This window comes from Sciurus vulgaris, assembly GCF_902686455.1.
Source record: "Sciurus vulgaris genome assembly, chromosome: 15".
Taxonomy (NCBI): Eukaryota; Metazoa; Chordata; class Mammalia; order Rodentia; family Sciuridae; genus Sciurus; species Sciurus vulgaris.
In genome coordinates, this window is record NC_136476.1 from 35,707,313 (window position 1) to 35,719,525 (window position 12,213).

At 34.4% G+C, this 12,213-nt stretch overlaps 1 protein-coding gene across 1 annotated transcript; it reads right to left on the reverse strand.

Moving 5' to 3' along the window:
* Positions 1–564: 564 nt before the first annotated feature.
* Positions 565–926, reverse strand: LOC306645412 (DNA-directed RNA polymerases I, II, and III subunit RPABC4-like). Its single transcript, XM_079113224.1, has one exon. It carries the CDS (start codon positions 855–857, stop codon positions 681–683), a length of 177 nt encoding a protein of 58 aa, XP_078969350.1. The 5' UTR covers positions 858–926; the 3' UTR covers positions 565–680.
* Positions 927–12,213: the final 11,287 nt, after the last annotated feature.

Below are 12,213 nucleotides of genomic sequence, written 5' to 3' on the forward strand. Positions count from 1 at the left end.
AAATAAGATATTAGTTGATTCATTTCAGTGAATCTAATTAAAAGGCTATGGTTAAGAAATAAAAGTGGGAATTTTTTTTTAAATAATATGTAGACTTTTTTAATGTCAAAATTTGCTTGTGGAAGGATGTAGTATTGTGAAGGGGGCACCTAACATGGAACCTAGCAGAAGAATAAAAGAAGTTTTATCTGCAACAAAAGTGTTCCAATTTATTTATCTATCTAGGTATACAGCTGACAGACTCTGTGAAGATAGTCACCCATCACAGCATACAATCCAAAGACATTTGGAAGAGGTAAGTTTGACCAAAGCCCTTTTTTTTTTTTTTTTTTTTTGTGGTTTCCAAGGAACTTATTTAATTAAAATTTTATAGAACTCTAGAAACCAGCATTTCTAACAAGCCTCTGATTAAAGTGTGATCTTGGGAAGCAATTTTAACTTTCATTTTGTGTCAGATCACATAATAAAATAAAATTAAATGATTTAATTAAACAAAATATTTATACAAATTATTGATATCTAAACACAATTTGGTTTGGAAAATGAAATGAAATAAAGTGAAAATCATATGTATATAGTTGTATTCATAAGTGTGCTAAATGAAAAGCTGTACAACAATGAGAAACATTAAAGGGTCAAATCCAAGTACAAAGGAAGACACTCCTCTGAATTCCCATGTTTCATCGAGCATCAAAAACCACCAATCTTTTGGTTCTTTTCTTGTACATTATTCTGTATCCACATTCTCTGCATCTGATTGGATCCCTAGATTTTATTTCATTTTCTGTGTGACATTCTCCACAGATATATATCATTGGCTGCTGCTTTGGGGGTTGAACGTCCTTCTGGGGGTCCATTCCTAGTACCTATATGGCAAGGAGACTTTTCCCAGCGTTTCCAAACAGAACCCCAATCGTCGAGGCGTCGCAGTCCCAAAGCCCTTTTTTTAAATACCAAACATGTGGCTCCTGAATCCTGTTTTCTATCATCTTGAAGTTCTTTTTTATGAAAAAATATTTCAGTCCAAAGATGCAATAAACTTAATTAAAAATGAACAAACTTAAAAGAAAATGTCAGAAAAATTCTCTGATAAATATTAATGAAGATATCTTATTTAAAGAAACCACAAGAAGACTGGAAATGTAAACTTTTAGTAACTGTCCAAGTTGGAGTGAGAGAGCAAGAGAAAAGTCAGTTTTGGAATTATATGAAACTTGTAGTCCATTAATAAAGAATCAGGGTAGGGGGTTGATACTTTCCTGCCTATTTTCTGCTATCCTTTTTTTGTAGCACCGATAATGTTCATGCACATTTCCTAATCCTTCCTTCATCTTTACCTGTGAATGGGAAAATGTTTGTTGTTCAGATAATATTGTAGAATTATAAACATGTTCTTTAATTCTTCCTTTTTCCTACTTTCTGTTTAAGAAAAAGGTATCAAAGATCTTAGGAAAAAAATCACAGAAATCTGTCTTCTTTTTTAATTCAACACCATTAACAGGGATTTGAGTAAAACTGTTTTCAACTAGACCTCAACATTGTGGAAAGCAGATTAGTCGTAAATCAAATTCTTTTGCTAGTTTGGTCTACATGATATTAAAAGTATGCCTATTTAGTTGATATCTATAATAGGAAATATGTATTTTTAGGAAAAAAAAAACTTTGGGTATTTTAAACAAAAGCAAAGAAACTTTGGTTGATCTCTGAAATAATGGAAAAGCTTCATTTCACAAAGTGTAAGGAGATGGAATCTTGTGGAATTAAAGAAGAAAAATTCATTCTATACCAAATCCAACTAGTATTTGAAACATAAAGAAGCTTACTTTCAGATGCTTCCTCAGGACAGGATTTAAATGGGGGTTTTGGTGGTGTGAGATGATGGATGAGGGTCTCCTCTGGTTGCCAGAGGATTCTGTGACCAGCACAAAAACTGCTTGGTCTAGATTAATTAATTGCAGGAACAGTTTATTCAGATGCAGGGCAAGCACTGTGGCTAAAAATCTCAGCATCTGTGTTGATTAAAGATCTGAGGCTGAAGGAAGCACATAGTTGGGGGTCTTAGATAGGTTTGGGAGCCATATGGGCCTCTCTTAATGAGGGAGGGCTTCTGCGATCCAAGTCTCAAAGCTGTGCTCTTCTAGTCAGCATTAATGGAATGTCTCTTGCCCAGTATCATGTCACTTCACAGTAGTATTAGGGTACTATAATTTCTCCTAGTTATTTGTTTGTGTGGGGTCTCACCATTATTTTTCATTTTCTACAGACCTGGTGATAAGAGGGCAGGGTGCAAAATCTTCCTGGCCTTGTTAAAGTTGGGGGAAGATCCTGAACAAAATTTATGTTTGAAATGGCTTTGTCAATTTTATACCTATTAGGCTATTATGATACCTTTAAGATGTGAGTTGTAGAATGTATATTTTCTGAAACTTTATTTTTAGGATATGATATCCACAATCAGCATTTTTGCCTCTGACTTTATCTTTTTTATAGCCACGGAAATGTACTCACAGTTTCAAATGAAAAGGAAATGATAAAAATAGAAAAAACAAGTTGCACCAATAAATTAAACTTCTTTAGGCTGCACAGTCTTTGGGACATTAATAATTTGGTACTATTATACCTTGACTTATAAAATTTGAAGCTTATCCAAGGATTTTTCAGAATTATGAAGTTACAGTCCACAAGGATCTTAAGTCAGTCCTAGGTTTAGATTCTCATTTGGGAAACAAAAACTTGGGTCCTGAGTGGTATTTTTATTCTTTTTACTTTGTTTGATTTTCATAGCAATTTTTAAAAAAGCATTGGTGGTAGAGTCTATTTGTGTCATGAACTGGAATCCTTTCTTTATATCATTATTTATAAAGACTTTTAAATTATGAAATATATCACAAATACATGTGGCACACAGCGTACAGGAAGATTTTTAAAATAATAGTATAATAAATACTCATTTGTTCCTGAATCTTAAGAATTAGTATATGACCAATTTTTCTTGAATGTTTTTCTAAATTGCAGTCCCTTTCCAGAATCTCTCTTTATTGAGTGATCTTTTGCATCTGTATTTCCCCCCTTAAATAGTCTTTTACCTCACAGATCAATTTAACTATGAAAATTTTAAACTAGTTCTCTGTCATTTCTTCCACTGTGGTGTTAATGGATTCTGTTATTGAGTTGTATTGGTTTGTTTGAGGCAATTTTTCCCTTGCTTTTTCATGTTTGTGTGTCTGCCCATTTGACAGTATAGTTTTGAGGCAGTAGAGATTCTATCCTGTGGAATTGTAGGGACTCAAAGGTTCCCAGTACCTCACAGTTTAGGGGGACAGATATTAAGAAAAACCAATTCAGCATCAAACCACATATTTCCTGCTCTGGCATCTACTATGCTAATTGTCACAATAAACAGAGATGATATGATCAGTTATTGCCCATGGTCAAAACAGTAAGTTTACAAACTGATTTATAATTTTAAGTTGTGAAAAGATATGGAAAAGAAGTAGTGTGGGATGTGATGTTTGTGTGGGAAGAGGAGAGAAAATAGAAGTAGAGAATGAGTGAAGGAGTAATCAGAAAAGGTTGGTTGTTAGCTGAGGAAAAGAGAGAAAGAGAATCTAGGGAGACATAAGTGAGACAAAAAAGTGTATAGAATAAAAATTTTTAAATTAATAATAAAAGTAAAAATAAGAGTAAAAGAGTACAAGGACAAAACTGATGTATTCTAATCATGCATCTCTAAGTGGCTGGATGGGAGGGGGAGGGAGGGAGCCAGGTAGGTAGGTTTCCACCACCAGCATTCCCCTGTGTAACGCCCTCTCTGTGTTTGATTTTCTCCTAGTCACTTGGGCACACTCTATGTCATACAGTGTGGGTTTGCAAGGCCTGTATTTTGGGCCAAACTCAGGTTTGCCAGGAATCATCTCCCCCAGCAGCCAGCCACTGAGCCACAGCTGCAAAATGGTTCCTTCTTCTCCTCCGAGGGCAGCTGAGAGAGAGGTGGCTTCTTTCCTGCACAAGGATATTGTGCAGCACACCTTCCAGTTTAGTTGGGCAGTGTCTTTGATCTCTGTTCTCTTCCTACCCAGACACACCTCAGGCCTCCTAAAAATCTGGGTTCCTTTAATTCCCTTATCCCTCCACTTTGCTCATGGAGGGACCACTGTGGCCGGTGGCTTCAGTGGCAGCTGTGTCAGTGGCACTGGGAATTTCTAACTTATTTTATTATATTCAACCTCCTAAGTCCCCGATCTGCTTTGAATGTGGAGCATTAAATCCCAGTAAAGTCTGCCTGCCTTTATTTTCACCCACCTTGCTGAGAAGCTGCTAGTCTGCTTTCACACATGGAGCAGCCAGGAAAGTGACCTCTTCTATTCTGCCCATCTTGAAACTCCGCAGTCCTGGGATTTTCTTTGATGAAAAATTTTTGATTGCTAATTCAATTTCCTTACTTGGTATTGGCCCAATGAGATTTTGTATTTCTTCATGATTCAGTTTTGGTAGGTTGTATGTGTCTGGAAATATTTTTTTTTTGATTACCTAATATTTTGGCCTAAAGTTGTTCATAGTATTCCTTTATGATCCTTTGTAGAATTAGTTGCAATGTCTCCTCTCTCATTTCTGACTTTGAATCTTTTCTTTTTTTCTTAATATATTAAAAGGTTTGTTTATTTTCTCAAAAAACCAACTTTCAGGGGGCTGGGGAGATGGCTCAGTTGGTAGAGTGCTTGCCTTGTAAGTATAAGGCCCTGGGTTCAATCCCCACCCCCCCCCCCCCCCCCCCCCCAAAAAAATCAACTTTTAGTGTCACTGATTTTTTTCTACTGTTATTTTAATTTCAATTTCATTTATTTCTGCTCTGATATTTATTATGTCTTCCTTCTACAAACTTTGGTTTAGTTTGTTCTTTTTCTAGTTCCTTGTGGTGTTAACATTAGGTTGTTTAACTGAGATTGTTCTTTTTGGTAGGTAATTATTGGTAACACACACTTCAATGATGTTATGGGTTCAGTTCCAAATCATTGCAATCATGATAGAGTGTGAATCACATGATTTTTTCTGGTTTTCCAGTGCATGTAAAAGTTACATTCGCACTATATTGTAGTCTATGAATTGTGCATTATGTCTAAAAACAAGATAGGTGCTTTCATTAAAAGTACTTTATATCTAAAATATGCTAGCAATCATCTGATACTTTAGCAAGCTGTATTCTATTTGCTGGCAGAAGGTCTTGATGGCTGGTGACTGATGAGTGTGGTGATTGCTAAAGGTTGGGTTGGCTGTGGCAGTTTCTTAAATGAGAGAACAATGAAGTTTGCTGCATCAATGGACTCTTGCTCTCATAGAAGATTTCTCTGTACTGTGCCATACTAGAAGTTCTATCTAGTGTTTAAAGTGGAGTATTGAAATCTTCTATGATTTTTATATTGCTCCTATTTTCCTTTTAGGTCAGTTTATATTTACTTTATATATTTTGCTTGGACATTGAATGAATGGCCTTTTTTCATTTATAATCTTTTTGTTTTTGTTGTTGTTGGTACTAGGGATTGAACTCAGCAGCAATTTACTAATGAGCTACATCCCCAGCCCTTTTTAATTAATAATTTTAAATTTTTGAGACGGGGTTGCCTGGATTGGCCTAGAACTTGTGATCCTTGTGCTTCATGCTCCCAAGTTGTTGAGATTATAGGTATGTACGGTGCTTGGCTGTTATATCTTCTTGATGAATTGTGCCATTATTATATAATGAACTTTTCTCTTGCAACAGATTGCGAGTGAAAGTCCATTTTGTCTTTTTAAATTAAAACTATACCTGCTCTCTTTTACTTGTCATTTGAATGGAACATCGTTTTTCATAATTTCTCTTTCAGTCTATGTGTGTCTGTCCTTAAAGGTGAAGTGAGTTTCTTACAGTCAGCAAATCACTGAATCTTGTAGCTTTTTTCTTTTTTTGGTACCTGGGATTGTACTCAGGTGTGCTTAACCACTGAGCCACATCCCCAGCTGTTTTTGAGACAGGATCTCACTAAGGAGCTTAGGACATCACTAAATTGCTGAGGCTGGCTTTGAACTTGAGATCCTTCTGCCTCAGCCTCCCAAGTCGCTGAGTGTTTTTTGTCGCTTTTTCACTGCTGTGACTGAATGACCCAGCCAACACAACTGTAGAGGAGGAAGAGTTTATTTGAGGGCTCATGGTTTCGGAGGTCTTAGTCTACAGAAGACCAGCTCCATTCCTCAGGGCTCGAGGTGAGGCTTGAATATCATGGTGGAAGAGTGTGACAGAAGGAAGCAGCTCACATCATCAGGAAGCAGAGAGAGATAGACTCCACTCTCCAGATACAAAATATATACCCCATAGCTACACCCACAATGAACCATTCCCTCCAGCAACATCCCACCTGCCTCCAGTCACCATTGAGTTAATCCCATCAGGGACTAATTCACTGATTAGGTTAAGACTCCCACAACCCAAACATTTCTCCTCTGAACCTTCTTGCATTGTCTCACACGAGCTTTTGGGGGACACCTCATATCTAAACCATAACACTGAGATTATAGGCATGTACCACCATGACTAGCTAGATCTCATATTTTTAATCCATTCAGTCACTGTGTCTTTTGATTGGAAAAATCCATCAAATACCATCTTAAGTATTTATTGATAGGTAATAATTTATTATTGCCATATTGCTTTCTGAGTGTTTTGTAGTGTTTTCTCTCTCTTACTGTCTTCCTTTGTGATTTGATAACATTTTTATGTGTGTGTGATGGTATGTTTTTATACACAAAAGTTCTTAATTTCTTCCCCCCTACATTTTATGTTACCGACATCATAATTTACATCTTTTAATATCATGTATCTATTAATAAATTGTTCCTCTAGTCGTTTTTAATACTTAATTCCTTTTAAATCTTACACTAGAATTAAAAGTCTATTATGCACAGCCATTATAGTATCAGAATATTCTGAACTTGATGATATACTTTACAGTGAGTTTTGTTTTATTGGTGTGTGTTAACATCCTTCTATTTCAACCTGAAGAACACAATTAACATTTCTCTAAGGTAAGTCTAGTGATGCAGCTTTTGTTTGGTGAAGTTCTCATCCTTCCTTCATTTCTGAAAATCAGCCTTGACATATGGTATGTTCCTGGATGGCAGTTTTTTTTTGTTTGTTTGTTTGTTTGTTTTTTCCTTTTAGCAATTTGAGTATGTCATTCCACTCTTTCTTTGCCTGCAAAGCTTCTGCTGAGAAACCTGCTTTGTCTCAGTTGTGATAACCTTGTATGTAACTATGTGACAAGCCACTTTTCTTTTGCTGTTTTCAAAATTCCTCTTGTCTTTTTCTTTTTCTTTCTTTCTTTTTATTTTTTTTTTAGGTTGGAGGGGCTTCTGGGGATTGAATTCAGGACTTCATGCCTACTAGATATGTAGTCTGCCACTGAGTCCTTTTGAGTGACTTTTGAGAATTTGTTTATAATATATGTCAGGGATCATCTCTTTGTATTTAATCTGTTTGAGGTTCTTTTGGCTTCATGATGCTAGATGTTCACTTCCCTCTTCATATTTAGTTGGTTTGTTGTCATTATTAAATTAAAGCTTTTTTCCTTCCCTCTTTGTGTTTCCTTTCCATTACTTCCATAATGCGTGTGTTGATTCTGTGATATTGTTCCATATATTCCATAGACTTTCTTCACTCTTTTATTCTTTTTGTTCCTCTCATTGGATAATTTCAAATCATCAGTCTTTGAGTTCATATATTCTTTCCTCTGCTTGATCACATCTGCTGTTGAAGCTTTCTATAGAATTTTCCATTTCAGTCATGTGTCCTTCATTTTCAGATTTCCGTTTGATTCTATTGTCTATCTTTGGCTTCTTCTAGCTTACATGGATCATCATTTCCTTAGGGTCAATTACTATGGCTTCGTTTTTATTCCTCTGGTTGTGTCATGTTTCCTTAATTATTCCAGATCCTGTGGACTTGAGTTGGTATCTTTGCATTTGAAGAAGTAGGCAGACATCTCTTCCAGTTGTATAGACATGACTTTATCAGTGAAAGCTCATTGTTGGTCAGCCCATCCAGAAATTATGGACAGGGGCTGGGGATATAGTTCAGTTGGTAGAGTGCTTGCCTCGCAATCACAAGGCCCTGGGTTCAATCCCCAGCACCAAAAAAAAAAAAAAAAAAAAAAAAAAAAGAAAGAAAGAAAGAAAGAAATTATGGACAAACCAGTTGTTGTGGTCCACTGGTGACCTTGTTACTGGAGTCTTGAGTGATTATGCCTGGACTCTAACCCACAGGAGCCAATTTGTGCCCAATTCTGTGAGGGTAGGTCAAGAGTCTGGGTCCCCTGGAATGGGTCTATGCCTTCAGTCTGTGTGGGCAAGCCTGGTACATGAGGTGATGGCCTGGCACTAGGGAAGACTTGAAGACTGTCTGTGAGAGCTGACCTATTTACAGGATTAAGTGGAGTGGGCCTGGTGTTGATATCTGCACTGAAACTGGGAGTCACTTTCCTGTTTCTATGTGGAAAATCTCTCAATTCTGTGCTACCCCAGTGTGGGGGCAGTTTCCTAAGATGAAACATAGATTACTGATATGAATTCATTTATAATATGTGCACTAAGTGGTATAAAGTTTCATCTAAGCAATGCTTTAGTGCATAGCACAAATTTGGTGTGTTATATCTTTTGTAGTCACTTTAATACATTTTCTAGAGAATTAATTTTGACAATGGATTCTTTAGAAATGTGTAATTTTCAAATTCTGGGTGATTTTCTGAATGTCTTTCTGTTACTAATTTGAAGTTTATTTCCATAATCAGAACACTGAATTTTGTAAATTTATTTAAATTTGTTAAGGTTTGTTTTACAACTTAAGACACTGCCTATATTTGTGAATGCTTCATGTGCACATAATAAAAAGGACATTTATTAGGTCATTCAATCTAAAAATGGCAATTAATTAAGTTAATTTGGTTGACAGTAGCTTTTAGGTATTGTTGAGTTCTAATTTTTCTAATGATTACTGAGAATCTCCAACTATACTAGTGGACATTTCTATTTCTACTTTCATTTCTATAACCTTTGCTTTACCTATTGTCAATATCATTTGTTATGTGCATACATGTTTAGGATAGATTTGTATTTTTGGTAGATGGACATTTTTGCCATTATTTAATATTCTTCTTTATCTCTGATAATTCTTCTTTGAATTCTACATTTTCTGATAGTATGATCATTCCAGTTTAGTACTTATATGTTATGTTTTTTCTATCATATTTCTTTTAACCTATCTGTTTTTATTTAAAATGGTTTTTTTGCGACTAATAATTTTTACTAATTTTTTGAGTTATTTAAACCCAATTATTCATCTATTGGCTGAGTTTAGTCATGTGGGAACATCTACTTTCCAGAAAGACTGTGTATTGTATTTTTTTATTTGGGCCTATTGCCTGTACACATAAATACCAGTAAACACATACACACACATATGTACATTTGGGGTTTCTTCCTAAAGAAAAAGTGAAAGTGAATATTGAGATAAGTGAGAAGCTATCTCTGCTTTAATATACCTTTGGTACTTGTAAACTGCTTTTACCTATCAAATAAGAATGTATGCACTATTCTTTTCTTCCTAAAATAATGAAATAATTTTTTGGGGGGTGGATACCAGGGATTGAACTCAGGGGCACTCAACCACTGAACCACATCCCCACCCCTATTTTGTATTTTATTTAGAGACAGGTTTCACTTAGTTGCTTAATGCCTCGCTTTTTTGCTGAGACTGGTTTTGAACTCTCGATTCTCCTGCCTCAGCTTCCCAAGCCACTGGTACTACAAGAAGTGCACCACTACGTCCGACTGAAATTATCAATTTCCTTGATCATTTTATATAACTAATTATCTTGTTAATATTGTTATTTTTCTTGTTAGATTACTCAACATATATTAAATATCAAATTGCTTTATTTTTAGAAAATTACAGGGGATAATTTTGTCATTACTTGAAAACCTAAGTTTACTTTGTCAAGGGGGTTTAATATTTCAAATTTCTTGGCAATCATTTGTTTTCAGTTACATAGAGGGTTTCTGTTTTAAGAATGCATTTTTCTTCAAAACAAAATCAGAAATTGGAGCATCAGTCACCTTAAGTGCCTCTCCATGAGGAATAAATCGATTTCCAGACTTCTAGGGACAAAATTCATGCCAGATGAACAAGGTGTGAGTACTTGTGGTGAGAGGAGTCAGGCTGTTATATGACACCACCATGGAAAGTGTTCAGGTCACATGTGCCATTTATTAGTGGCATTCCCCATTTCCCACCTTAAAAAAATATATTTTAACACATTTTAAAACAAATAATCTAAATACTCCTTTGCTACCTAATGTTGCTATCCAAATTCATGTTTATTACATTTAAATATATAATGTATTCTGTCAAATTGAATATAATGATAAAGGAAAAACAATAAATCTAGAAATTATGCATCAGCATTTGTAATGTTAATTACTTTTATTTAGTTACTTTCCTCTAGGTTGAAGTTACCAAAAAAGAAAATTATATTCAGAGTAAAAGCACTTAGGTTTTATTATCAAAATTCTTTACAATGTCATTCTTCTAATATTTGCCTTAATTCCCTTTTCTTTTTGATAGTCATTGTGCATGGCATTATACTGAAAATTGATCTACTTTTTCCCAAATTTGGAATCTAACCTAATTTAAAACCCATTAAAATTTGTCCTGCTTTTCTATTTGTACATTTTAATTTAATGTAATTTTAAAACATATCTTTTTAGTTTTGACAAATGTATGTCATGCTTTCTCTTGGAAACTTAATATGTATCAAACAATTATTTCATATATATGTTTATATTTTTAAGACATATAGTTTTTAAAAATAAGAAACACTGAATTTGGTGGCAAGTGCCTATAGTCCCAGCTACCTGTGAGGTTTGAGATGAATCACTTGAACTCATGAATTCAAGACTAACATGAGTAACATATTGAGATCCTGTCTCAAAAGAAGCAATAACAACAGCAACAATAACAACAACAAAATGAATAAAACTAAATTAAAAGAAAAAAGAAAAGAAACATATTCAGCTAATAGCAAATTTATAGTGTTTAAACCTGCCTCAAAAAAGACTTATAAATATGAAGTTAAATATAGTGATGTAGGAGGAAAAGATTCACAATAAGATACCAAGAAATAAATACAAAAGGCTCATTTTTCAGACTCTCAGATTATTACCAAAAGTAACATGTATAAACAAATCCTGTTTCCATTTTAAATGTTATTTTAAATGGATTTTCATACACAGAAAATTTACAAAACAAAGATATAGCATGAATATTTGAATGGAGTAGACTGTTCTAAAGATGTAGAATGATTATTTAAAGGTGAGTGAGATGCTTAAAATTTCATAACCTTGAACAAGAGATAAACAAAAGATAAGTGTTTGACAGAGGACCACTTATATCTATGGCCTTGGTCTACTAATACTATTTTCAGCTAATAAAATTCAGGCAGAAGCAGAAAATTTTAATTTAGGGCATAGAAACAAATCAAATGGCCTAAAACAAATGTCATATAAAACAATTATTGAATGCCATAAGCAAGTTAAAAGGTTTATGGTGCTCTGAATTGATTCTGACTTAAACACAGGAGGATATAAAAAAGAAAAATCCAGGAGAAAGTGATCAGTACACATTCATTATAAAAGAAAGGCAGGTTTTTAAATGAAATGATTACCATATCATGAAGTAATTTCAATTATTTCACAAATATTTAATTAAAAATGTTCTTAGTATAACAATAGGCCTATAGTGAGCACCTCTTATGAACTATTTCTTGTTCTGTTAGAATTAGTCAATAATTATGAGAGACAGAATTTCACCCAACATGTTAAAAGCTTATCCAGCTGAAATTAAATAAGGATGCTATAAACCACATGCTCTGGAAAATGCCAAAACCAAGAATGTCTAGACAAATCTTGAAGTAACAGAGTTTTCTGTAATTTTGCATGTGTGCAGCAGAGGGCACTAATATAATTATAGTGGTTATTTCTGATGGGAGTAATTATCTGTGATTCTGGGATACACCGGAAGTAGTAGACAAGTCTTTCTCATCTTCATCAATGAATAGTTTCCTTTTATCTAAACAGGGAAATTCTTTCCATGAAGTTTACTTAATTTTTATAGCTCAAGTGCCATAATAA